This window comes from Mesocricetus auratus, unplaced genomic scaffold, assembly GCF_017639785.1.
Source record: "Mesocricetus auratus isolate SY011 unplaced genomic scaffold, BCM_Maur_2.0 Super-Scaffold_100025, whole genome shotgun sequence".
Classification (NCBI taxonomy): Eukaryota; Metazoa; Chordata; class Mammalia; order Rodentia; family Cricetidae; genus Mesocricetus; species Mesocricetus auratus.
This window is the reverse complement of record NW_024429206.1, coordinates 20,316,430-20,344,191: the sequence shown is the minus strand read 5'-3', so window position 1 is coordinate 20,344,191 and position 27,762 is coordinate 20,316,430. Positions and strand designations below refer to the sequence as shown.

The following is a 27,762-nucleotide window of genomic DNA, read 5'->3' as shown; positions in this document are numbered from 1 at the left end:
GTAAATGAACTGTAAGGTGTTTTTTTCTGGAGCGTAGTGTTCAGATCTAGGCATGGAGACCAGGCCTGATAAAGTTAAATCAAATGTCACAGACATTCTGGCTGTAAGCAAGGCTGATTGGCTGCTTAAACACTCTTGTTGGAAACGAGTCTTTGAAAAATGGAGCAATGTCTCGTAAGGAAATCTTGATGGGAATTATGATTTCCACAGTTACAGCCAAATTCTTGTCTTGGTCAGTTCCTGTGTGGTCTTTCACCATGGTTCACGTGATCAAATGAATGGCTGCTCAGAGTGAGGACTCTCCAGGTTACTCAGACCCGTAGTAAATGCATGAACATACAAAACAACACAGTACTCTGAAACAGCTAAGGGGACTAGAAATACAGGCTTCATTATGTGATCTAAACAGCTGGGAGAAGAGAAAAATGAACTAAATTTCCTATTTATTGCCTTCGCACTGGTTTCTTGGTTAGTTTCTGGACTCGATGAAGTGATGTTTTGTTCCTTCCGTATTTATAACACGACACGTTTTTTTTGCTTTTCTAAAGATAGACTCTACTTGGTTTGGAATCAAGTGGTTGGAACACTGTCTGGGTGTTTACCTTAAGCACGCCATTGATTGAATGCTTCACTGGGGAAGCCTCCAGTCAGCTGTATCAGTCTGCTTCTGAGATGCACCTAACGTTTTGAACTGCCTTTTGGAGGATCAGTGCTTATTTAAGCTGAGTTTTTTGGTTTTTTGAGACAGGATTTCTCTGTATTGTTTTGGAGGCTGTCCTGGAACTCGCTCTTGTAGACCAGGCTGGCCTCGAACTCACAGAGATCCACCTGCCTCTGCCTCCCGAGTGCTGGGATTAAAGGCATGGGCCACCAATGCCCGGCCTTAAGCTGAATTTTGTAACCTAGTAGATTTTGTTGGTTTGAGGTCTGATTACCCCATCTGATAGAATTACGAATTCTATGATGAAATTTGATTGGTTTGTGTGGGAAAAGCCTAGAAAACAAACTGTAGGTTGAATAGTGATCCTAATGTGATTACCGGAGGGGGAAGTTTTGGTGCCATTATCTCTCTTTGTTGGTGTTAGACTTTTAATCAGGTTAAAATTTATCTCTGTACCACAGAGTAAGCTTCGATAAAAGTTTGCTTAAACCAGGTGTTGGTGGCGCACGCCTTTAGTCCCAGCACTCAAGAGGCAGAGACAGGTAGATCTCTGTGAGTTCCAGATCAGCCTGGTCTACAAAAGCTAGTTACAAGACAGTCTCCAAAGCCACAGAGAAGCCCTGTCTCAAAAAAAAAAAAAAAAGAAAAGAAAAGAAAAGAAAGAAAGAAAAGTAAATGCTTAATTGTCTAGTTAAGAAAAAAAAGAAAAGAAAATTAGGTAAGAGGAATACATGAACCAGTTCGTTTTTCAAGCAACCTTTAAACTCTACTTAATATTTAAACTGTTCAGTCTTTGAACCTGGTTCTACATGACATTGTTTGAATAGTATAATTTCAGTTGTGCAAGGTTGTACACACTTATCTCAGCACTTGGAAGGTAGAGGCAGGAACATTAGGAGCTCAAGGTCATCCTAAACTAGCCACCACTGAAGGCAATACCAGTAGGGGATACATAAGACCCTAGCTAAAAAAAATGTTAAAGAGATGGCTCAGCAGATAAAGGTGGGTACCTGCTGCCAAACCAGATGACAGGAGTTCAACCCCCAGAACCCAGTGGGAAGAGAACGTTATGCTCTGACCTCCATACTCACGACACGGCATATGCACTTCCCATATGCAAATAAGTAAATACCTGTCATTTCTAAATTATTATTTATTTATTTTTGGCTTTTTGAGACAAGATTTCTGTGTAACAGCCCTGGCTGTCTTGGAATTTGCTCTGTACATCAGGCTGGCCTTGAACTCTGACTCCCAAGTGCTGGGATTAAAGGTGTGTGTGGCCACTGCCAGGCAAAAAAACAGGTTTATAATGTTTCAAATATAGAATGACAATGCCCGGAGTGTTGGTGCTTTAGTCAGGATGAGTTTGAAGTCAGCCCATCTGCATAGGAGTTCCAGGACAGCCAGGACTATGTTGAGAGAACCTCATATATATATATATGAGAGAGAGAGAGAGACAAAACACCTGACACAAGGAATTTGAGGTTTGAGGGGGAACCAACCAAATCCTGAAAGCTGTTCTCTGACTTCCACAATTGTGCACATGCATGCACACAAAATAAACAGATGCAGCACACCTTTAATCCCAGCACTCGGGAGGCAGAGGCAGGCAGATCTCTGTGAGTCTGAGGCCAACCTGGTCTACAAGAGCTAGTTCCAGGACAGCCAACACTGTAACACAGGGAAACCCTGTCTTGAAAAACCAAAATAAATAAATAGATAGATAGATGCAAATAAATAAATAAACAAATAAATAACAAATATAACCTATGAAGTTACCTTTAGTGAATGTGAAGAATACACTTAACTGTGGGTATAAGCACAAAACTGTGTGTGTGTGTGTGTGTGTACGCATGCGAAATTGCATGAATGCATGTGTGTTCTTATGTTAGGGATTAAATTAATACTGGCTATAAAGAACACCTTTTGGAGTGATCCTTCACACTTTATGTTAAAAACAAATCTTTAAGAGAGTTTGGTTGTAATTCTTTGAGGGGCTTGTGATAAGACTGACGTTGTCCCCTTTAGGATTCTCCCCACTGACAGTTGCTATACAACTTTTCACTTCCACTGACCGTGAACAAGAGTAGTACTTTCCCCACATCCTCACCAGCATGGGTGATCACTTCCTTTATTGATCTTGGGGATTCTGATTGGCCTAAGACAAAGTCTCTAGACAGGTTTAATTTTATTTCCCTGGTGGATAATGATGTTGAGAACTTTTAATTGTTTCTCAGTCATTTGTGTTTTATTTTCTGAGAACAAATGGAGTTATTTGTTTTCTTGATGCTCATTTTTCTGGGGAGGCAAAAAAAGAAGGATCCCCGGGGATTTGTTAACTTGCAAAACTGGCACCTTTGGGAGGCTTCTGGCTGTTATATGAACACATCTATGGAAAGAAAAAAACAAAATACACCCTGCAATTTGATGCAGGAAGGTTATCCCTGGCCACCATGAGAGTATTACTAAGACTGGTATTTAAATCATGTCCCGGGGGCCAGAGAGATGGCTCAGTGGTTAAGAACACTGGCAGCTCTGGAGCCCTGGCCCACACGGCAGCTCACAACTGTCTGTAACTCCATTCCAGGGCATCTAATACCCTCGCACAGACACACATGCAGGCCAAACACCAATGCACATTTAAAAAAATCATGTCCCTACTAGTCTTGATTAAGAAATTACCATTCGGGCCGGGCGTTGGTGGCGCATGCCTTTAATCCCAGCACTAGGGAGGCAGAGACAGGCAGATCTGTGAGTTCAAGGCCAGCCTGGTCTACAAGAGCTAGTTCCAGGACAGCCTCCAAAGCCACAGAGAAACCCTGTCTCGAAAAACAAAAAAAAAAAAAAAAAAAAAAAAAGAAATTACCATTCATGGGGCGGGAGAGATAGCTCAGGAGTTAAGAGCAATGCCTGCTCTTCCAGAGGACCAGAGTTCAATTCCAGGCAAACACATGGCAGCTCATTGCTGTCTGTAACTCCGGTTCCAGGAGACTGGACACTCTCACACAGATATACACGGAGGCAAAACTGTAGTGATATTGTGTTTATGATCTAACAAATAAAGCTTCCCTGAAGACCAGAGTGCAAAGTTAGCCACACTAGTTACCCATAGAGGCCAGACAGTGGTGGCACACACCTTTAATCCCAAAATTTGGGTGACAGAGGCAGATGGATTTCTGTTAGTTCAAGGCCACCCTGAGCTACACAAAATTGATCCAGTTTAAAAGTGAAACAGAGCTCACATAAAGGTGATCTCAGCACCTGGGATCCCACGCCTTTAATCTCAGCACTGGAGAGGAATGTAAGGCAGGAGACACAGGAGCGCAGTGCAGTCTGAGGAGCTGTCCAGTCTGGAGATGCAGGCTGAAGACAGGATCGCCCTTTCGGTCTGAGCTTTGGTAGAGGTGAGAACTCTCTTGTGGTTGTCCGCTTTGCTTCTCTGATCTTTCAGCTTCCCCCCTAATATCAGACTCCAGGTTTTTATTACTAAGATCTATTAGAACTCATGCTACACAAAACACCAATGCACGTAAAATAAAAATAAATTTTAAAAAAATTCAAAAACAAAATTAAAAAATAAATTACCATTCAGGGGCTGGAGAGATGGCTCAGAGGTTAAGAGCACTGGCTACTCTTGCAGAGGTCCTGAGTTCAATTCCCAGCAACCACATGGTGGTTCACAGCATCTGTAATGAGATCTGGTGCCCTCTTCTGGCCTGCAGGCATATATACAGACAGAACACTGTATAATAAATTAATAAATAAACTTTTTAAAAAAGAAATTACCATTCAGAATACACTTAGGAATTGCACTGGTTTATGAAAAGAACATTGGTAGTTGGGTATGTTAATGGAACCAGGCATGATCTACCTTCTGTAGTTCAGGACATAAGTTCAATTAATCACAATTAATCAGTTTTTTTGTTGTTGTTGTTTTTTGGTTTTTTTGGTTTTTTTTTTTTTTTGGTTTTTCGAGACAGGGTTTTTCTGTGGCTTTGGAGGCTGTCCTGAAACTAGCTTTTGTAGACCAGGCTGGCCTCTAACTTACAGAGATCCACCTGCCTCAATTAATCAGTTTTAAGTTACCTGAAGGATTATGAATACTGCCGGGTGTCGGTGGCATAAGCCTTTAGTCCCAGCATTCGGGAGGCAGAGGCAGGCCGATCGATCTCTGTGAGTTCGAGACCAGCCTGGCCTACAAGATCTAGTTCCAGGACAACCTCCAAAGACACAGAGAAACCCTGTCTCGAAAAAACAAAAAAAGAAAAAACAAAACAAAACAAAAAAACAAGATTGTGAATTTTGTGAATGGTGTGCTTTGGAGCGTCCATGCCATCTGAACACTCAGGAGCTTAGGTAGCAACTTCTGGCTGTAAGAGAAATTGTTATATTCCTTTTACCTCTAAAATGTGACCACTAACAAGGAAGTGAGTGGGGTCAGCACTAAATATGAATACATATTAGGAACACTGGATGGAAACATTTGGCCATAAATTTCTGTGTCCTTCTCTCTCTCAGTACACACCCACAAAACACATGCACTCAAATGGATATGTGTATCCATATGGAAGCTGGAAATTGGAAAAAGAGTGTGGAGGCACAGGAATAGTAGTAACTGGTTGGAGAATGAGGATGAAAATTATGTAAATGTACAGAGTACACAGAATTTTCAAAAAATTATGCAGATATTTCTATAAAGTAATTTTGTTTAGCAAGACAGACAGAAATGTTAAATAACAGCTTTCTTTCAACAAAAACTATATTGTTTCTTATTCATGTCTGTTGATTATAAATATTGAATGTTACTTTGCATCTGTTTTATCGTTAGACTTTAGGAGACTGGATGTGACAACACTGTCTAATATCTTCCCTGTCTCCCTGTTCCAAGCCCTCAAAGAAGATTGCATCTGCCTTTTTCTATTCTGATAGTTAACTACATTTCTTTTTTTTTTTAAGATTTTTTCATTTATTTGTTATATATAGTGTTCTGTCTGCATGTATGCCAGCAGGCCAGAAGAGGGCACCAGATCTCATTACAGATGGTTGTGAGCCACCATGTGGTTGCTGGGAATTGAACTGAGGTCCTCTTAACATCTGAGCCACCTCTCCAGCTCCAGTTAACTACATTTCTAGGAATTGTTGTAATACACACAGTAAATCGTAATATAGAAATGTATATGTGTAGGGTTTGGTATCTATGGAATATCATTCCCATGCATTTACTCTTGTCTTCAAACATGAATGAATGACTCATGTGTACTATTTACCCATATCCTGATTCATTTGCTTACTGAAGACATTTAGCAAAAGATAATCTCCTCAGATGGGCTTTTAAAAACAGACTTTGTCTTCTGTTTCAAATAATGTAGAACATGGAGGCAGACCCAAAGAGTTTGCTATGTGAAATCTTTTAGTGTGTTAGGACCATCCAACCGCATATCACAATTTACAGCTGAAAGAAAACATGAAGAAAAACATAGAATTCACTTCTCCAGTGTTCCTGCCCATGGCTCTCCAGCAATTGTGACATTTAGTTGAATGGTGTTGCTATTATGTTAGCAATTCTTACAAAATTGAAGTAGTCACTCTGAGATTCTTAAACAGATTTTTCCCCAGCTGCTTTCCAAAATTGAATTTTATCATCCAATGATCTAAACATTATGATCCCTATAAAATACAAGGAAAGGGAACTTTAAAGTGACAGTGTTAATTTAAATTTTCCATGAATCAAGGATGACAGACAACGTCGTTGTAATGAAAGAGTTTGGAGGACTGAGGCATGAAGTTTGAAGGATATTTGAGGACACTGCGACCTATCAGTGAGTGGCAGGCCTATCCAATAACAAATCAAAACATTGAATGAAAGAAAAAAAGATTACAAATTACCTAGAAATAAAATTTCACATGGGAAAACTGTTTGGAGACATTCAGTTATACTTATTCCCATCTTTGGGTAGTAGTGGTCTCTTCCATGTGAACTTCAGACAACCTACAATGAACTCGGATTTGGGACATATCTCGGTTGGTTGGAAGTATTGATAACTTTCCTAGTAGCCAAAATTGCTCTAGATCTATGCACCTATGGGTGGCTGATGTATTGGCGTGAATGTGCACACCCACGATGCTTTTGTTCATATAGAGGAAGCTCCTAGATCCTGTGCTGAACACTGGGTTCTATAGTTGCCATCTTCTTGCCTACAAATAACGACTTTGAACACTGGCCATTCAAACTAAAAGTCAAGCAGAGAAACCATCCTTTATTTGTGCCAATTTTGTCACTTGTGGCTTCCTCATACAAACTTCACTATCCATTGAGTATCTTTTTCAATATGCTAACTCTCCTGTTGTAGGCTAGCCATAATACATGCACACATTCATATGCATGTATTTTAAGTGTTTGTATTTGTAACCTAAAACTTACAATTTTGGTCATAAGACAGAAATGGTTCTAAGCATTTTTCAATTCTCATGGTGTTATGCATTCTTTCCTTGAATATAGTCATCCAAATGTCGGAGAAAGAATCTTTGGACCTAGGAAAAGGGATTTGCAACCTAGATTTATCTGACCTTTTTAGTGGAAGACTTTTATGACAACATTAATTGAGTAACATAAGATGTACGGCTTTGACCCAAATGCTCACTTGCACCTTTCAGCTTACTGCAAGTAAGATAATTAGAGTCCCCTGCATCTAATATTAGGACACAAAATCTAACCACAGGCCTCCAACCACAAGGATTTCTAGGGAAACACCTGTGGAATTGGAGACAGTGTCTAACCTGTATGTGTCCAGAGCTACCCCTTCGTAGAACAATATAACCACATTGCTAAAGATGAGGCCTTCAATTTCATGTCCAGAAACAGAACGCTCCCAACATACAGGCCGAGAAACATAAATAGTCTGCTGGGTTTACATGGTTGACAGTTTACTAACTTGACAAAAAAAAAATGTAACTTCCATTTGACCACACCCATCATTCCATGTAGCCTTACGAACCTAGAGTCTCATAGGTTCACCTTTCTCTCTCTTGTCTACATTATCAGCAGCCGTGGCAATGCTAAACCATTCCTTGTCAAACTGAAAAAACAACAATGGCAAATAAAAGAAAAAAAAAAACCAGGTCATTGGAATGTGTGTCTCTACTCCCAATCCTTTGAAATACTTAAGCTGACTAGAAATATCAGTTAATAATATTTTGTTTATTAGTTCAAGATTTGGTTTCCAGGAATGTAGACTAAGGCAGGGTAATATGATAACTTGATTAACATAGCACTTTGGACCTGTGACTTTGGGGAACTGTTCATGCTTTGCCCTCATACGCTCTGCAGAGTCAACCCATTGTTTCTTATTTCACTATTCCATCCTAGAGAAGTCTGACTGGGAAAGTGTACCTGAGTGAAAGTCAGGAAGGTTCTCTCATGAATATGGACTCCCATGGGCCAAATGACCGGCGTATCACATCCACAGAAACATGCTATTGAGGATGCTCACACATATGCACAGACCAAATGAATCTACCTCGCTGTGAGCCGTGCCAGATGCCAGAGTCAGCAGCAGAGACTTTACCAAGAGGGCACCTGATTTGATCTTCTGTAGAGGTTCCAAGTAGGTTACTGGTTGTGAAGGATTTGAACTGACAAAACTTTTGTTTTTCGAGACAGAGTTTCTCTGTGGCGTTGGAGGCTGTCCTAGAACTAGCTCTTGTAGACCAGGCTGGCCTCGAACTCACAGAGATCCACCTGCCACTGCCTCTCGAGTGCTGGGATTAAAGGCGTGCGCCACCACTGCCTGGCTCTGACAAAGCTTTTTATACAGTTAGGAGTGCCATGAAATCAACCAATGGTTTTGCCTCACAAAAACCTACTTCGTCCAGTATTTTCCTTTTGGCCCTGATGGATGGTGTATGACCTGTGTGTCCCTAAACTAATCAGATTAGCCTTAAGGTCAGGTTATGTTGGTGTGATGAATTGATCATTTCTGTCAGAGAGAAAGGACTATCCCTGTGAGATAATTTATAAGTTATGGAGTTACAGACAATTGTGACCTCCATGTAATTGAACCTGAGTCTATACCTTAAACCAGCATATCGGCACACTCCAGACAAGGGAACGGGAGGAACAGGAGTTCATGGTCATTTTGGTCCCATCCACTGTCTGCCCAGTCTGGGCTATGTGAGGACCTGCCTCAAAACAACAATACAAATGGCCTCCAGCCAGAGGTTTTGTGCACACCATTAATTCCAGCACTCAGGATGCAGAGGCAGGTTGACTTCTATGAGTTCTAGGCCAACCAGGGCTACACAGTGAAAAATCTGTCTCAAGAAAGAAAGGAAGGAAGGAAGGAAGGAAGGAAGGGAAAGAAAGAAAGAAAGAAAGAAAGAAAGAAAGAAAGAAAGAAAGAAAGAAAGAAAGAAAGAGAAACTGTCTTCCAAAGGCTTATGTGCCCAGCTGGTGCGTTTTAGGATGACTGGACCATGACATGAGGGTCTAACTTGAACAGTGGCTTAGCCTATTCACGCATTCATGCAGAACAGACCATAATGAGGCACGGTCTAGGTAGAAGCATGTTGCTCGAGTATGTCCTGGATGGCTGTTCCCATCCTTTCCTCTTTCCTTTTTTCTCCACATCCTGGTTGCCCTGAGGTGAACTGCTTTCCCCTGTCAGGATCCTCTGCTCTCCAAAAGAGGGTGTCCTGAACTGAGCAGGTCATGTGACCACAGACTGAGCTACCTGAAATCAGTGCACGAGACAATTACTGTTCTTTAAATTATTTGTTCATTTTTGGGGTCACAGTTACGAGAAATTGCCTCAAGGGAAGGTTAACCAAAGTCTAAGAGGGTGCAGGGATCAGGCCTGGAGTGGGAAAGTCCCTGCAAGGACATGAATTCTGGGACGCTGAGAAGCCGCGCCAAGGATCAGAACTCCTCAGTGAAACCGTGTGTACAAGGAACTGGAGAGTGACCGAGGTCTAAGGACATGATTACAAAAATAAAGATGTCCTAACAAAGTTGAGTGCACACCTGTAATCTTAGCATTGGGGAAGCTGAGGCAGGAGGATCACCAGCAGTTCAAAGTCAGCCTGGGGGAAGAGGGGAGAGAAGAGAGAGGCATTGAGTTTAAGAGAGCTTACTCATTGGGGACAAGGAGAAAGGGTTCCAGGAGGAGGGGAAGGCAAGACCCAGAATGAAATCAACTCAGCCAAGCACGGGTAATGTTCATATGATGCTAACTGGGATTCCAGTTTGAGAAAATACAGATTTAGTTATGATAGCAGGTTAAGATTTTTCAAAACAGCCCTCATATTATAACTTTAAATACGGAGACTGGACTAGGGAGATGACTCGTTGGTAAGGTGGGTGCTGGGCAAGCATGAGAAACCTGAGTTTGAAGTCCTAGCACCTACATACAAAGCCAGGCATGATGCATCTGTAATCCCCTGAGCTGGGGAGGCAGCGTTTAATAGTTTAATAATTAAACCGGCAGAGGGCCGCTGAGATGGCTTAGTGGATAAAGGTGTCTGCCACCAAGTCTGATGGCATGAGTTCAATCCCTGGGACCTACAGGGTGAGAGAGAAAGCCGGCTCAGCAAACTGTCTTCTGACCTGCACACACGTGCGTGTGCACATGCAGATAAATATATAAATGACGTGTAAATGAAATATTAAAATAGAGTAAGCCAGACGGGACTGCAGAAGGGCTCAGTGTTTGAGAGCACTGGCTGCCCTTTCTAAAGGACCTGGAATCGGTTCTCAGCACCCACAATGGTGACTCACAAGTGTCTGTCATCCTAGTTTCAGGGAATTCAATGCCCTTGTCTGGCCTCCATGGGAACTTCATAACCTGCTACAAAACAAGCATACATCATATATATGCATATCTAATATTACACACACACACACACACACACACACACACACATATATATATATATATATATGAGACAGAGTTTCACTAGCTCAAGCTGACTGACTCTCCTCATCTCCTCGTCTTTCTGCATCAACATCCTGAGAGCTGGGTCACACCCACATTCAATTCTAGGGTAGTTTTTTTGTTGTTGCTGCTACTTTTAGAGTTTATTTTATGTGAATGGTTCTTTTTCCATTATGTATATCTATGCATCACACAGGTTCAGTACTTGCTGAGGCTAGAATAGGTCAGTAGGTTCTCTGGAACTGGAGTTAAAAATAGTTATGAGCTGCCATGTGGATGCTGGGATCAAACCCCTGTCTTCTGGAAGAGCATCCAGGGCTCTTAATGGCTGAATCATCTCTCCAGTCCTCCCCAGTAAATAAATAAATTAGAAAAATAAAATAAGGGCTGGAGAGATGGCTCAGAGGTTAAGAGCACTGACTGCTCTTCCAGAGGTCTTGAGTTCAATTCCCAGCAACCACATGGTGACTGACAACCATCTACAATTCAATCTGGTATATATGTAATAAATAAATCTTTAAAAAAAAGAAAAAGAAAATAAGATAGAAGGTGATGTAAATGGAGATTCTCTCTTGCCCAGTCCCACAGCTGTTTAGTCCCAAATGAACATACAGAGGCTTATATTAATTATAAGCTGTTTGGCCAATGGCTCAGGTTTCTTATTGGTTAGCTCTCTCTTAGTAACCCATTTCTATTAACCCATGTATTGCCATGAGGCTGTGGCTTACCTGTAATACTCCAGTATGTTACTCCTTCAGCAGCTACAAGGTATTTCCCTGGCGACTCACCCACTCTCTTGTGTTTCTCTTCCCAAAATTCTCCTAGTCTGATAGCCCTGCCTATACATTCTGCCTGGCTACATCCTGCCTGTCCATTGGCCGAAACAGCTTTATTCATCAATCGATAAGAGAAACATATATTCACAGTATATAGAATGACATCCCCCATCATCGTGATTGACCCCTGACCTCTGCATCACATCAAAGGCAGGCACAAAAAAGGCAAAGGCACAAATGTAAACAAGTGAATTAGAAACTAGTTGTGGTTTTTGTTTTTGTTTTGTTTTTTGGGTTTTCCAGACAAAGTTTCTCTGTATTGCTTTGGAGGCTGTCCTGGAACTTGCTCTGTAGACCAGGCTGACCTCGAACTCACAGAGATCCGCCTGCCTCTGCCTCCCGAGTGCTGGGATTAAAGGCGCGTGCCACCAACATCCAGGGAAACTAGTTGTGCTTGGCAAGGCCAGTTGGGAGCGCTTACAGAAGTGGGTGGGAAACCACCCATCACTCCAGGAGCTAAGATTTTCACGTCCTCAGGTTACTCACTCGGGTGAGTGAGTGTACACCTGTAGGCACACATCCTATTCTCTCAACCTAACCCTGAAGGACCAATAATTCAAATTAATAAAGGCTTAAAAACTTGGGCCCTAAATATATACAGAGAAAGGGAACTTCTAATGGTAACGGAAAATTTAACTCCTAAAATCAGGAGTGCTGTGACTGGCGCCTGAGCCCTGCTCTCAGAGAAGGGGAGGTGACCCTCTACCACTTGGGTTAACACTCCTGCCTGCTAATTGGTGGTCGTAAAGATCCCCAGCCCAGGGGATAACTGACAGACCCTGTGACTCTGGAGTCCTATGCCCTGTCTTATCCTACTCAAATGTATCTTGCTTAAAAATATATAGTTATTGCTTACCTCTGTACTTTGTATGACCTTAAGTAACCATGGAAACTCTAAAATTTGTGCCTTTCAACCTTTGGAAACTCTAAAATTTGTGCCTTTCAACCTTATGGCCTGCCCCTTTAAAAGCTTCTCGTTTGGGCTGGTTGGCATCTCATTTCCCAGCCGTGGAGTGCAATCCAAGCTGGCCAGCTTGAACAATAAAAAGAAACCTTTTGCTTTTGCATCAGAGTGTCGACTCCTTCCCTGGGTTAGTCACACGGTTCCGCGAACCTGGCACAACAACGCCATTACCTGCTTCCTGCTGGGCATCAGAAGAGCTTAGCTGCAAGCTTGGGCTGTGAAACCACCGCTTCCTCAGAGACCGAAGGGTCTCTCATTTCTGTCACTAGTACCTAAGCCCTCTTCAGATCCCCCAACTCGGGAGGTTGTCTGTGCGCGGTTTCCAGGCCTTGATCGATTCCCAAACCCCAACAATCCTTCTCAGTGTCTCTCTTGAACCCCTCATTTGCGATCTTTCACAGAAGAAATGGTGGGGGCCGGGACTTCAAGGGTTCTCCCAGACCTTAGCCTAACTGTCCTGGGAGGCACAGCCCCAGAGAGTTCTGTGAGTGGGGGTGTGGGAGAATGTTAACGACTTTGAGACTGGCAGGGACCTCTGGCATTCCTGTGGGAGGACGACCCAGGACTTCATGTCTTCGGGGTTAACGGTAGACTATGAGAGTTTTTTCTTTCTGCGGATTCTAGTCCGGGGGATCTCTGGATGGCCCTGCCCAGGCAGCCTTACAGGCACTGACTTGCCCTCAACCAAGTTGGCTCTGGCGGCTTCACGGGTAACATGTGACGCTCCCAGGCCCCGCCCTCTCCGGGAGAGGGAGCCTAAAAGCCCAGGCGCTGGACGGTGGGCCGCCAGCCCAGCATGTCCCCAAAGCTGAGTGCGTGCTGGGTGGCGCTGGGCCCGCTGCTGTGCAGCTGCGCTCTGGCGCTGCAGGGCGGGATGCTCTTCCCCAGGGAGAGCCCGTCGCGGGAGGTCAAAGCGCTGGACGGACTGTGGCGCTTCCGCGCTGATTTCTCGGAAAACCGGCTGCAGGGATTCGAACAGCAGTGGTACAGGCAGCCGCTGCGGGAGGTGCGCGTTCCCGTGTGTGTGTGTGTGTGTGTGTGTGTGTGTGTGTGTGTATGTGTTGGGGGGGGGCGTTTCCTGAGGTGTGGAAGCTTCCCGAAGCCAGGGGACGGAAGGACGGGTGCCTGTATGTGGAGATCCCCTTCCGTTACGCGGGTCTAGAAAAGGTTAATATGTGTTTGCAGGCTGGGGAGGGAGCGGCTGGAGCAGGAAGTGGGACCTGGTATGCCCGAGAACCACAAGGACTCCAAGGATTCTGCCTGGCGAGGGCTGCCCCAAGCAATGGATTTTTTTAAAATTAAACTTTTCATTTTATTACATAGTGCTAGGGGTTGAACCAGGACCCTGTGCGTGCGTGCGTGTCACTGCCGAGCCTTTTGTTTTGTTTTGAAACTGTAACCCAGGCTGGCCTGGGCATCCTGGTGAACCTCCTGCTCCAGGGTTAGGGTTAGGGTTAGGTTTGGAGTCGGTGTTTGTGCACATGTCTCCAGCAAGGTGCACATTGCCTCTTGCAAGCTCTCACATCTAGCGAGGAGCAGGACAAAGATTTGGGGATGGGGATAGAGAGTGGAGAGCTGGTACACCCCGTGGGGTTCGGTTCTGCTCAGCCAAGGCAGGAAATGCCTTGGGGTTGCAAGATTCATATAAAGGGCATGACTTGCCACACAGTTAGCAGAAGATCCCATCTCTAAGTGGTAAGGTTGGTGCAGAAGCAGGTTGATGAAAAACTGTGCTCCCAGCCTCTGCCTCTCCCGGATTCGTTCATTCATTCATTCATTCATTCATTCATTCATTCTCCCTCACTTCCTCTTACCCTCTTGACTCCTCCCACTTCCCCACCTTTCTCTCTCCTTTGTTTAACATTTGTAACATTGATTTACTGTGTGTGGGCACCGTGTGCTGCATGGTACATGCGGAGGTCAGAGGACAACTCGCTGGAGTTTGGTCTCTCCTAGGTCCCAGGGATCTAAGTCAGGTCATCAGGCTTGATGACTAGTGCCTGTAATCCAGAGTCATCTCACCAGCTCTGTGTGTGTGTGTGTGTGTGTGTGTGTGTGTGTGTAGCGCTAGAGATTGCCACAGCATCTCGCTATGGTGTCCAGGTTGACCTCTAACCATAGCAATCCTGCTTAAATCCCCAGGTGCTAGGGTTACACACTATGAGCCACCACGCCTGGCTTAGACGCTCAGTTTTCAACTGCACTGCCCAGCATTCAGCAAAAGAGGAAGTGAGGAGGAGCCAGCCTCCACATGCCTTCTCAGCTTCCTCAGCTCAGGGGCCCTGTGCCCTGCTGTTGGCCTTCCTCCCAGGGCAGGGATCATCTGCCTCTCGTGTCATGGTCTGGTTCTTCCTTTCTTAGAATGGGCTGTGGCCCTGGGCTCACTCTTTCCGTAAAAGTCTTGGCCCTGGTACCGTCTGTCCTGTGGAAGAACTTGGTTGCAATAGTCGTTTTGCACAAACTGTCCATGCAGCTCACTTGTCAGCGAGTTACCCACATGCAGCCAGTGTTTACAGAGTCGTCCCCATCCCGTGTCCTGCCCCCCCTTGCTCTTGTGCTTCTGCACTGGGGGGAGCTGCAGGCATGAAGAACAGATCTGATTCTTGCTTTTTTTTTTTTTTTTTTTTTTTTTTGAGACAGGGTTTCTCTGTGTAGCCCCAGCTGATCAGGCTGGCCTCGAACTCATAGATCTGCCTACTTCTGCCTCCTGAGTGCTAAGATTAAAGGCGTGCACCATCACTGTCTGGCCTGATTCTTGCTCTTTAGATAGAATCTCATGTATCCTCAGATATGCTATGTAACCTTGAACTCTGATCTTCCTGGCTGTACCTCCCATGGGCACCATGGTTGGTTTATGCAGTGCTAGAGTTGGAACCCAGGGTCTCATGCATGGCAGGCCAGCCCTCTACTTGCCCGAGCTACATTCCCCAGCCCATGACTCCAGCTCTTTTTTCCCTAGTCCGGCCCAACTTTGGACATGCCAGTCCCTTCCAGCTTCAATGACATCACCCAAGAGGCCCGGCTTCGGAACTTTATTGGCTGGGTGTGGTATGAGCGGGAAGCAATCCTACCACAGCGATGGACCCAAGACTCCGATATGAGAGTGGTGCTGAGGATCAACAGTGCCCATTACTACGCTGTTGTGGTCAGTGCAAGGAGTGGCCGCCTGGGGTGGGGAAGCAGTCCCGGCTGTTGAGAAGGGCTCCGTGCATGGGCCGGAGAAAGGGCTCCACTGGCTTATGGCAGGAGCCGCTTCTGGAAGGGGGTACCCTTTGGCCAGTCACCCTCTGCTCATATCTCCTTGTGTCTGCAGTGGGTGAATGGGATTCACGTGGTGGAACATGAAGGGGGTCACCTCCCCTTCGAAGCTGACATCAGCAAGCTGGTCCAGAGTGGGCCCCTGACCACCTGCCGGGTCACCATTGCCATCAACAACACACTGACCCCTCATACCCTGCCACCAGGGTCCATCATCTACAAGGCTGACACCTCCATGTGAGCAGCATCCTCCTCCCCCCTCCCCTCCCCTGTCCAGCAGACTTCCACGTAGGGAGAGTGACTTTAGCCACTGATCTAGGGAGACCAGGGGACACATGCTAGCTAAACATCAAGGGAGGCAGATGGGTCGGGGAGATGGCTCAGTGGGTAAAATACTCACTGTGTAAGCATGAGGACATGAGCTTGAAGTCCGGGCACCCATGTAAGGATGGATGTGATTGGTTAGATCTGTAATCCCCGTCTTCTTCAATGCTCCCGTGTTGAGAGCTGGAGGCAGGATTCATGGAAGTTGTCAGGCCAGCTAGAACCAGTACCTGAGGCTGTCCTCTGATCTCTACAGTGCACTGTAGCGCGCGCACGCGCGCGCGCACACACACACACACACACACACACGCACCCACGCACGCACGCACGATTAAAAAAAGGCACAGGAACAATCAACCTTCATTTTCCCACCCTAGGTATCCTAAGGGTTACTTTGTCCAGGACACAAACTTTGACTTCTTCAACTATGCGGGACTGCACCGGGCTGTGGTCCTCTACACCACCCCTACCACCTACATCGACGATATTACTGTGACCACTAACGTGGAGCAAAACATTGGTGAGGGCTCTGGGTGGAAGGTGTTATGCTAGGCTGAGCCCTGTTTATCTCGGTTCCCAAGAGGAAACGCTCCCTAAAGAAAAGGCTTCTGAGTGTCCTGTAACCATCACCTGCTTCATCAGCCTCAGAAGACAAGATTGAGACTGCCCAAGTCAACAATGGCTTCAGAAACCACCCATCTGGTGGACCTCACTTTGCAAGAAAATGAGGACCAGTTGAGAAGTGGGGTCTTGTCTAAGTGACATAGCTGGAGATAGCGGGTCACTTGGTTCCTCCCCTATTGTACCACCCCTAATCTCTCCTCCCTGGACTATAAACTGAAAAAAATCAAGCAGTTGTTTGCTAGGGTCTTGGGGCCTGAGGGGGCTTCTGTGAGTGTGGTATGATAAAGTCTTATCTGCTTCTGTCCCTATCTCGTTTCCCACAGGGCTGGTAAATTACTGGATTTCCGTCAAGGGCAATGAACATTTCCAGTTAGAAGTTCGTCTTTTGGATGAGGATGGCCAAGTCGTGGCCCAGGAAACAGGGGACCAGGGTCAACTTCAGGTGCCAGGTGCCAACCTTTGGTGGCCATACCTGATGCATGACCATCCAGCCTACCTGTACTCCTTGGAGGTAATGGGGATTTGGAGCTGGGGCTAAGGAAGGCTCTTTGCTGCCACCTAGTGACTAGTTTCAGTAGGCATCCCAGGACAGGTGTCTAGGCAAAGATGCTCTTAGATTCCTGGCTTTCTATCCCTTTGTGGAAAAGTCCAGCTGTGAAGAGTAGGTCTAAGAGTGTGTTCCTCCTAAAGATGGAGACTATGATGGGTACAGGTGCATGCCTTTAATCCCAGCACTCAGGAGGCAGAGGCAGGCAGATCTCTGTGAGTTCGAGGCCAGCCTGGTCTACAAAGCGAGTTCCAGAACAGCTAGGGCTACACTGAGAAACCCTGTCTTGGGGGAAATCATTTCCAAAGTGTTATGCATGGGGGGAGTCCTTCCTCTTGGGTGACATGGATGAGGCTCAGTCTACCTGGGTGCTCTTGCCCGGCACATTGGTCTCCTAGGTGAGGATGATGACAGCTGGGCCTGTGTCTGACTTCTACACCCTCCCTGTCGGGATTCGAACAGTGGCTGTCACCGAGAGCAAGTTCCTCATAAACGGGAAACCTTTCTATTTCCATGGTGTCAACAAGCACGAGGACTCGGATGTGAGTTGTGGCTGTGGCATCCCCATGTGGGATGCTGGGAGTCCCTGATACCTCCTTCCCTTCCTCACGTGCTCTGAAGACGGCCATCATGGGCTGGGGTTGGTGAACTGAGCCTAGGGAGGGGAGAGGGTGACTCTATAGGGGCTGGGGCTTCAGAAGAAAGCGGGTGTTCTCCGGTGACAAGCGCAGAGGTCACACAGCCCTGCTGTCCCCCAGATCCGAGGGAAGGGCTTCGACTGGCCGCTGTTGATGAAGGATTTCAACCTACTCTATTGGCTTGGTGCCAACTCCTTCCGTACCAGCCATTACCCCTACTCCGAGGAGGTTCTTCAGCTGTGTGACAGATACGGAATCGTGGTCATTGATGAGTGCCCCGGTGTGGGCATCGTGCTGCCGTGAGTGCCCCTAGCCTCCTACACTGCCCAACTTGCCCAGCTCCCCTCACAGCCTCTGGTGACCCTTTCTTTCCCGGCTCCACAGCCAGAGTCTTGGCAATGAGTCTCTTCGGCACCACCTGGAGGTGATGGAGGAGTTGGTACGCAGGGACAAAAATCACCCTGCGGTTGTGATGTGGTCTGTGGCCAATGAGCCTTCTTCTGCTCTGAAACCTGCCGGTTATTACTTCAAGTGAGTATGCTTCCTGCCCTGGGCTGAGTCAGGCCCGTGGCCTTGCCCTTTGGCCTGACTCAACCTCTATAGGCAGCCAGAAGTGTGGAAGTCAGCTTTGAGGGGGTGAACGTATGCTGTGAATGTCAGTATCCCTTGCCAGTCCATCACTTCTGAGACTGTGATTTTTCTCATCCTAGGGAAATTCAGAGTTCCCTTTGATATACAGAGCTTTGGATTTCATATATTATTAATTTTTGAGAGAGGGTCTTGCTGTATATCCCTGGCTGGCCTCAAACAAGCACTAACCCTTTTGATCCTGCCTTCTGAGTGCTGAGATCATATATGATCCACCGAGCCTGACAATCTTTTGGTTTTAAGATTTATTTTTAATTTGTTTATTTCTATGTGTGTTGTGACATACATGTGGAGATCACAGGACAGCTTGTAGAAATTGGTTTTCTTTCCACCATGGAAGTCCTGGGGCTTGAACTCGAGTCTCTGGGCTTGGCAATAAGTGCTTTTCACAACTGAGTCATCTATCCAGTCCCTTGCCTGATTTTTTTTTCCTAACAAGGTTTCAGATAGTGCAGGCTAGCCTCAATTTTGTTATGTAGCCAAAGCTGGGCCTTGAATCCCTGACCCTTGTGTCTCTACTTTCTTCTCGGTGCTAGGATTACAGGCATGGTCTATCGAACCTGGCAGTCATCTGTGCACTCGTTCATTCTAGACAGAAACACGTGGAAAACTAGAAAACCACTTTGTGACGTTTTGGGTTTATCTTTAGAAAACCAATTTACACAGGCATGAGACTACACACGGGATTTAAAGTTATTTGTGTGTATGGGCATTTTGCCTGCATGTATGTCTGTACCATGTGTGCTTGCTGCCTTCAGAGGCTAGAAGGCATCAGATCCCTAATAACGAGTTAGAGCTGTTGTAAGCCACCACGTGGGTGCTGGGAATTGAACCCGAGTTCTCTGGAAGAGAGCAAACACTGGACTATCTGTCCAGTACCATAAAAGGGGACTTTTTTTGTTTTTGTTTTTTTGGTTTTTCGAGACAGGGTTTCTCTGTGGCTTTGGAGGCTGTCCTGGAACTCGCTTGGTAGTCCAGGCTGGTCTCGAACTCACAGAGATCCTCCTGCCTCTGCCTCCCGAGTGCTGGGATTAAAGGCGTGCGCCACCAACGCCAGGCCAAGGGTACTTTTTTTTTTAATAACACAAAGATTTTAAATATTTTCTAGTGCTGGGGATCCAACAGGGCCTATCTACGAATGCTAGGCAAGGGCTCTACCATTGAGAGTACCTCCAGGCCCAGCCTTCATCCGTCATGAGACTGTTATTTGTCTTTAGGGTGAATTACGCTGCTTGTCACACAGAGGCAATCTAAGCTCCTTCTGACGCTGCCTCCAGTCCCACATAGTAACCTGTGCTCCTCGGAGTACGTAAGGGGTTTGAGAAATTCCCTTCCCTTAGACCAGTGACAGCTCTGGATACTCACAGCCCTTTCAAGCTCACGATATACAGGGGACTTTGGGACTGGGGCTGGGTGGATAGGACTTTTGCCTTGAAGGGGAAGCAAATAGCTTCCCGAGGCTCCCAAACTTTTTCAGGAAGTGGTGAGGGACATGCATCATTAGGGGACAGCAGGGATGAGGCAGGGACTGGCTAGGCTGGAGTAGCCCAGACTGGTTTTGCTGATTTGGAGCTGTTTGAGAAGGTGGGTTCAGAACCTAAGTCCAAGGGGCAACACACATCCTTCATACTGCAAGAGTAATGATCAAAACAATATAAAAGAAAAAAGTAGTCTCCAATGGTGATAGATGGTGATCTGCGATGTGGAGGCCAGGAATAGGTCCCAGGCACCAAACCTTAACCCTAGGACTATTCCTTCCATTGGGTCCTCTCCTCCATTCCTCATGAGTCAATGGAAATCTTTCCCCGGCTCTTAATTTAAATCATGCCCCCACCCCACCCCTGGGTGCTCCGTTCTCCTTCATCTCTGCTGCCTCTTGACGTTTCGGTTTGTACTCATCTCTGCTCTCGTGGCTCCGTGCAGCCATGGCCTTCGCTGTGAGCCACCACTGATGGGGAAATGGGAAGGGAGAGAGGTGTCTGAGAGCCCCTCCCAATCTGACAGCCTGTCTTCTGCCTTCCATGAACAGGACGCTGATCACCCACACCAAAACCCTGGACCCCACCCGTCCTGTGACCTTTGTGACCAACACCAAATATGATGCAGACCTGGGGGTGAGCCTGGGGGTGGGGCGGTCCCCACGCTGCCTCTGCTCACCTGTGCGTGGCCTTTAATCTTGTGCTTGCTAACAGAAACCAGCAGTGGTCAGTCCAGCCATTTTCACAAATGGTTAAAATTACTAACTTCCTGCTTATCCCCTAGGTAGTGTGGCTTCTAACCCCAAGAAGGCTGGGCTACAGCCATGACAATGTATTTGTTTGCATTGTAGACTTGGCCTTTTCTAATGGTGATTTTTATTAGCATCTATTATATATGTAGGGTTTACTTTATTTAATTTTATTTTTTTTGTTTTTTGAGACAGGGTTTCTCTGTATTGTTTTGGAGGCTGTGGTCCAACCTGGCCTCAAACTCGCAGAGATCCGCCTGCCTCTGCCTCCCAAGTGCTGGGATTAAAGGCTTGCCCCACCACTGCCCGGCTATGTAGGGTTTATTATATCTTCATATGTGTATATAGTGAATTTTGACCATAGTCACACCCATTTCCCTCCCCTGTCCATCTCAAACTTCCACTGATCCATTTCCTTTCCCCAACCAGTCTCCCTTGGAATTTCATGGTTTTTGCTTGTTGGTGAACAGAATCCCACTACATAGCCTAATCTGGCCTAGAACTCAAAATCCTGAGAGCCAGGTGTTGGTGGCGCATGCCTTTAATCCCAGCACTCGGGAGGCAGAGGCAGGCAGATCTCTGTGAGTTCGAGGCCAGCCTGGTCTACAGAGCGAGTTCCAGGACAGCCTCCAAAACAATACAGAGAAACCCTGTCTGGAAAAACAAAAGACAAACAAACACAACCAACCAAACAAAATCCTCCTGAGCTCTAGGATCACAGGTGTGAATGAGCCATCATGCGGTTAGACTCTGTCCCCTGCCCTTTTCACTAATTTTATGCAGTGCATGTCAGCAGACTGGCATGGTGCTGGAGCAGTAGCTGAGAGCTCACATCTTGAATGCAGTCACATCTGCATTCTATTCTGACCTTGAGGAGGCCCTCGGTGTGAGAGGCAAACTCACCTGACCACTTTTGTCCCAGGCCTCGTAAGTGGACGTGATCTGTGTGAATAGCTACTTCTCCTGGTATCATGACTATGGGCATCTGGAGGTGATCCAGCCACCTCGAATGTAACCTCAAAACCCACCCCGGGTGATACACCTGTTCCACCAACTGTAGACCAGGAATTCCGCCATACGAACTATGGGGGCTGTTCTCATTCAAACCATCAGTGTGAGTTCCTAGCTCTGAGTCATCTCTGCAGCACCTACCTCCTCCTCCTGTTTCTGAGACAGGATCTGTCAACACAGTCATTTTCTCATGGATAAGCAAGCCTTGTCGGGACTGGAGAGACGGCTGATAGGCTAAGAGCACTTACAGAGGACCAGAGTTAGGTTCCCAGTACCTACATGGTGGTGGCTCATAATCCTCTTGTTCCAGGGTATCTGACACCTCCTGATGCATATACAAATATACAGGGAAAGCACTCATTTATAAATTAAATATCTGAAAATAATTAACAGCAAGTATTGTTAGCCCTGCCTTCTCTAGATTTCTAGAGCCCGCTCTTCAAAAACACAGATTGCACTCACTGAGGCCCTGTTGCTGGCCGTTCGGATGCTCGCCTTACCTTCTGTGTGCAAGGGGAAGGCTTTGCTGGGTGCCCTGTGGCTGGCATCTTTGCCTGGAGTGTGCTTTTATGAAGTGGCATTTGATCCTCCATAACTTCCTACTGACTGCATCTTCCTGCCACCACAGCCTGGAGAGGGTCTGAGGTCCTCTGGGAAAGTCCTCATCATTCGAAGGGCAGTTTTGTTTGCAGCGGAGCAGTATGTGTGACCTGGAGGCTAGCCCCCTGGATGCAGAGCTCTTTCCTGCTGCCGAGATGCATCCTGCCCCTGCCCGTGGATCTCAACACTCCCTAGGAAGTCTAGCCAGTCTACCCGCTCACAGACCTGCCCTCTCAACTGTGGATTGAAGGAGACTCTGTGAGGAGCTGGGGCCATGGCTCAGTGATACAGCCAATGCTTAGCATGCACAAGCCCTTGGGTTGCAACCCTAGTGCCCTCCCTTTAAAAAATGAGCAGGAGATGTAGTGCCATTGATAAGAGTGTTTGCCTCCAATTCCTGAAACCCTGGACTTGATCCCCAGCAAGGCAGAAAACTAGGCGTAGGCAGTGCACACCTGTGATCCCAGCACTTGGGAGGTGAAGGTAGACGGGTCATCAGTTCAGGATCAGCCTTGACTGCATAGGGAGTTTGAAGTCAGCCAGCTTGGGCTACGTAAGTCTATCTAAAAAATTCAACTGTGAAAAGAAAATCCACACTTCAGGTTGGATCACATCTCCAGGCAAGGCCACAGGAGTCCAGTGACAGGAATAGAGAGGAGTATGATCCAACAAGGCCAGGGATATTGCTTCCAGCCATGGCCCAGTTGGAAGCCTCCACCTAGCATTAGAGACTAGCCCATTTGGGTCTGTTCTTGGCTTTATTTCCTACATGTTGGGTGGGGTTAGTTGCATCATCTGCATTCTATGCTGACCTTGAAGAGGCCCTCAGTGTGAGGGGCACTCACCTGACCACTCTTGTCCTAGGCCCCGTACGTGGACGTGATCTGTGTGAACAGCTACTTCTCCTGGTATCATGACTATGGGCATCTGGAGGTGATCCAGCCGCAGCTGAAGAGCCAGTTTGAGAACTGGTATAAGACTCACAAGAAGCCGGTTATCCAGAGCGAATATGGAGCAGAAGCAATCGCAGGGTTTCACGAGGTAAACTGTATAGAATGCCTCACTGCCACTCACCACAGTGGTGACACTAATCTCATCAGGCTTTACCTGCCCTCAGCTGGACCAGTGACCCCGCCTTAGCTCTTAGGAGTCTCCCAACCCTACACAACACCGTGGCCCCTGCATGCAGGCCTCTGCTTTCTTTCCAGTCCCACCACCACGTTTTTGTTTTTGTTTTTTTCTGAGGCCTGTTTGATGCCCAGGCTGGCCTCAACTTCACACTCTCCCTCCTAGCCTCTCGAGTTCTGGGTGATGGGTGTGTGCTCCCACACGGGGCTCAACAGTGACTTTTTTTTTTTTTTTTTTTTTTTTTGGTTTTTGAAGATAGGGTTTCTCTGTGGTTTTGGAGGCTGTCCTGGAACTCACTCTGTAGACCAGGCTGGCCTTGAACTCACAGAGATCCACCTGCCTCTGCCTCACAATTGCTGCGATTAATGGCGTACACCACCACCACCCTGCTGGGTCTCTGATTTTTTTATCTAACACTTCAGTCCCAACTCTGACATTCCCTTTGCCTTGAATCCCAGGATCCACCTCTCATGTTCAGTGAGGAGTACCAGAAAGCTCTCCTGGAAAACTATCATTCGGTTTTCGATCAGAAACGAAAAGAATATGTGGTTGGAGAGCTCATTTGGAATTTTGCTGACTTTATGACCAACCAGAGTAAGTTCCTGTTAGGCTTATGGATTTTTCTCAGGTTGGCTTTTCCAGTTCTGGGCATTTTTAAGAATACCGGAAATGGGGCTGGGGAAATGGCTTAGGTAGGGAAGTACTTGTTTTGGCCTATTTTACATTACTTAAAATTGGGACAATTAATCTCCAACTTTTGATAGGGTCTCAGGCTGGCCTGTATACCAGGCTGGCCTGGAACTCAAAGTGACCAGATGGCCTCTTGGGTGCTAGGTGTGTTCCTCCATGGCGTTTTAAACTTTAGTACATTTTTATTTAGCATGTGAGGAAGTGGGGAGGGTGTATGTGCACATGCCATAGCACCCAGGTAGAGGCTAGACCACTCTTGCTCCTTCCTCTTGGGTGCCTGTGATTGAATTTGGGGTGATTGGGTTTAATGGCAAGTTCCTTTACTTTCTGAGCCATCTTACTAGCCCCCTTGTTTTTTAAGCACCGACTAGAGTAATAGGGAACAAGAAGGGGATCTTCACTCGCCAGAGACACCCCAAAAACGTGGCATTTATTTTGCGAGAGCGATACTGGAGGATTGCCAACGAAACCAGACATCACCATTCAGTGCCAAGGACGCAGTGTTTGGGAACCAGACCATTCACATTCTAAAGCCAGAACTACCTCACTGCAGGCCCAACCTCTGATGAAGTGAGACACAGTTTCTCAACAGACCAGGTGTTCTCACAGGTCCTGACTCTAGAGATTTTTACTCTGGATTTTGTGATCTGCTAATAGGGGACATTAGAAGTGACAATAAAGCTTCTCTTGTATGGGAATAATAACTTGCTATGGATGTCTGTGCTTAAGCTCAGTAACATGTGCTGAGAAGTGTTGGAGGTCATTTCTGCATCAGTTTTTGACCTTAGCTTTGTATACTCTGGAAAACCTGCGTGTGGACACTCATACTTCCTTAAGAGATACTGGTAAGGGGCTGGAGAGAGGATAAGAGCACTGACTGTGCCGGGCGGTGGTGGCGCACCCCTTTAGTCCCAGCACTCGGGAGGCAGAGGCAGGCGGATCTCTGTGAGTTCAAGGCCAGGCTGGACCGACAGCCTCCAAAACAATACAGAGAAACCCTGTCTCGTAAAACCAAAAAAAAAAAAAAAAAAAAAAAAAAGAGCACTGACTGCTCTTCCAGAGATTCCAAGTTCCAGTCCTGGCACCTACTTGGTGGCCAACTGCTATTAGAAACTCCATTTCCAGTCCTTCCCTGGGGATTTGTTACTGTTTCCCTGGTCCAGAGGCTCCACTATATAGCACAGTGTTCTTCCCAAAATCAACACTAGTGTGAGGATGGATGTCCTTCAGGGGGCTCCCGAGCTGTCAGTCAGGTGAAAGACAAGGGGCCATATGCAGTGCTGGAGACGGTTGGACTCCTTCCTCAGGATCAGCTGCACGGCTCTATACACATCCCTTTCCAGTCTTCCTTTCCTGTACCCATGAAAAGAAGAGAGCCTCCTCCTAATATCTCAAGATCATTTAAAAATATTATTTAGTTCAAGGAATTTTAGGAGAGCTGTGTTTCATGTCACCATGGACCTCTTAAAAATTTCAAAATAATCCTGTTTTGTGTCTTAGCTTAATATATTTTTTATTCATACTTTATTAATTTAATGTTTATTTTCTGTGTGTGAGTGTTTGGGTACCTTGTGCATGACTGGGCTGGTGCTGGTGGAGGCCAGAACATGTCAGATCCCCTGGAAGTGGAGTTATAGGAAGTTGTGAGTCACCATGTAGATGCTGGAAATTGAACATCAGTCCTTTGCTCTTAATTAATGAGCCATCTCTCCAGTCTGCCCCTAGTTTAACATAAATTTAAATAAAGTTTCTTAGTTGACAATATGCTAAATGGAACAGACATGCAAACTTTTTTGTTTGTTTGTTTTTTGTTTTTTCGAGACAGGGTTTCTCTGTGGCTTTGGAGGCTGTCCTGGAACTCGCTTGGTAGTCCAGGCTGGTCTCGAACTCACAGAGATCCGCCTGCCTCTGCCTCCCGAGTGCTGGGATTAAAGGCGTGCGCCACCAACACCCGGCGACATGCAAACATTTAACAAATTAGAGATAAGATATGGTTCATGAGTCCTAAAATGGTGTTTTGTTTTGTTTTTCTGAAACAGGATCTCATGTATTATAAAGGCTAGTCTCTTTTTTTGTTGTTGTTTTGAGACAGGTTCTCTGTATGCAATCCTCGCTTTTCTGGAACTCACTATGCAGACCAGACTGGCCTCAGACTCAGAGATCTGCCTGCCTCTGCTGCAATTAAGGGTGCTCACCACTACACCCAGCTGGGTTAGTCTCTTAAGTTAGTATTCAGCATAGGATGACCTTAAATTTTTAAAATTATTAATCTCCTTATTGCGTGTTCATTACACAGTCCATGTGTGGATGTCAGAGGACAACTTGTGGTAATGGGTGCTCTTTTTCAACCATATGGGTCCTGGGAATAAAACTCAGGCTGTCAGAATATGGCAAGTGCCATAACTCACTGAGCCATGTCACTGGTCCAACCTTGAATGCTTTGGTCCTCCTGCCTTTACTTCACAAGTGCTGGTATTACAGGTACTCATTATCACTCCCAGTTTATACCGAACCTGGGGCCTTATACACCCACCGTGCAAGCTATTAACAGGACTATATCTGCAACCCAAGTCCTAAAGTTTCATGTAAAACACGTTTTAGTCAATGAAGGATGGCTAAGTTAGATTTCAAATGGAATCATCTGTTTGTAAATGTTACCTGTTTAGAGGACTGTCGGAATGGAAAATTCAAAGAAAGCTATGGAAAGACATCTTAAAACATTCTATGTAATGTATCTATTGTCAGTTTTCCTCCCCCTTTTATGTGTGTGTATGGGTGTTTGCCTCCATGTAAGTAAGTCTGTACCTACTGTATTTGCACACCTGGTTCCTGAGAACATCAGATCCCCTGGGACTGGAGTTACGGATGGCTGTGAGCTGCCATGTGGGGTGTTGGGAGTCAAACTTAATGGTCTTCTCCAAGAGCAACCAGTTCTTAACCCCTGAGCCATTCTTAGTCAGTTGTTTTCTGAGACAGCATCCTACACAGCCTAGGCTGGCCTCCAACACAGTATGTAGCTGAAGACGACCTCAAACTCTTGAGACTCAAACTTCTATCTCCCAGGCCCTGGGATGACAGGTATGTGCCACCAATATCTGGCATATTTTCCCCCCCCCTTTTTTTTCTCCTGCTGGGAATTAAACTTAGAGGCCACTACACAAATGCTTTCCTTCTGAGCTATATCCCCAGCCCTTTCGTGGATTCTCTTTTTAACCCTGGAGCTGTTGTGAGCCACCATGTGGATGATGGGAACTGAACCCAGGTCCTCTGCAACAGCCCACTGCTGATTTCTTTCTTTCTTTCTTTCTTTCTTTCTTTCTTTCTTTCTTTCTTTCTTTCTTTTTTAAAGGCAGGGTCTCACCAAGTAACTCTGGCTGTCCTAGAAACTCATGTGAGCCAGGCTGGTCTGCCTCTGCTGTGATTAAAGGCATAAGCTACCACAGCATCCAGCCCTGTCATGGACTCTTGACAATCACATAAGTAATAAACCCACAGGAATCCAAACGTCTGTATCATCTCTAAGTTACCCGGGATTTAAGAGAAAAGGCTTGAAATTAGTACCTGTAGGGACAGGGTTACAGTAACAGATGCGTAAGTTCTTCCTGACTCTAGACTTCATTTCATCCAGCTTCATTTTGAAGACTCCACACTGAAGTAAGAACAATGGCAGCACAATG

General features: G+C 46.1%; 1 protein-coding gene across 2 annotated transcripts; it reads left to right on the top strand.

Moving 5' to 3' along the window:
• Positions 1 to 13,135: 13,135 nt before the first annotated feature.
• Gusb (glucuronidase beta) lies at positions 13,136 to 24,789 on the top strand. 2 transcript variants are annotated; one of them, XM_040731403.1, is made up of 12 exons: positions 13,136 to 13,396; positions 15,350 to 15,535; positions 15,704 to 15,885; positions 16,350 to 16,492; positions 16,920 to 17,107; positions 17,542 to 17,685; positions 17,902 to 18,080; positions 18,166 to 18,312; positions 20,459 to 20,543; positions 23,132 to 23,308; positions 23,854 to 23,989; positions 24,447 to 24,789. In XM_040731403.1, the coding sequence occupies exons 1-12, from the start codon at positions 13,187 to 13,189 to the stop codon at positions 24,614 to 24,616; spliced, it is 1,947 nt and encodes a 648-aa protein (XP_040587337.1). In that variant the 5' UTR covers positions 13,136 to 13,186; the 3' UTR covers positions 24,617 to 24,789. The 2 variants fall into 2 exon arrangements, with proteins under 2 accessions (XP_040587337.1, XP_040587338.1); XM_040731404.1 differs by lacking the exons at positions 13,136 to 13,396; positions 15,704 to 15,885; positions 16,350 to 16,492 and having other exon boundaries at positions 15,469 to 15,535.
• The last annotated feature ends 2,973 nt before the right edge of the window (positions 24,790 to 27,762 follow it).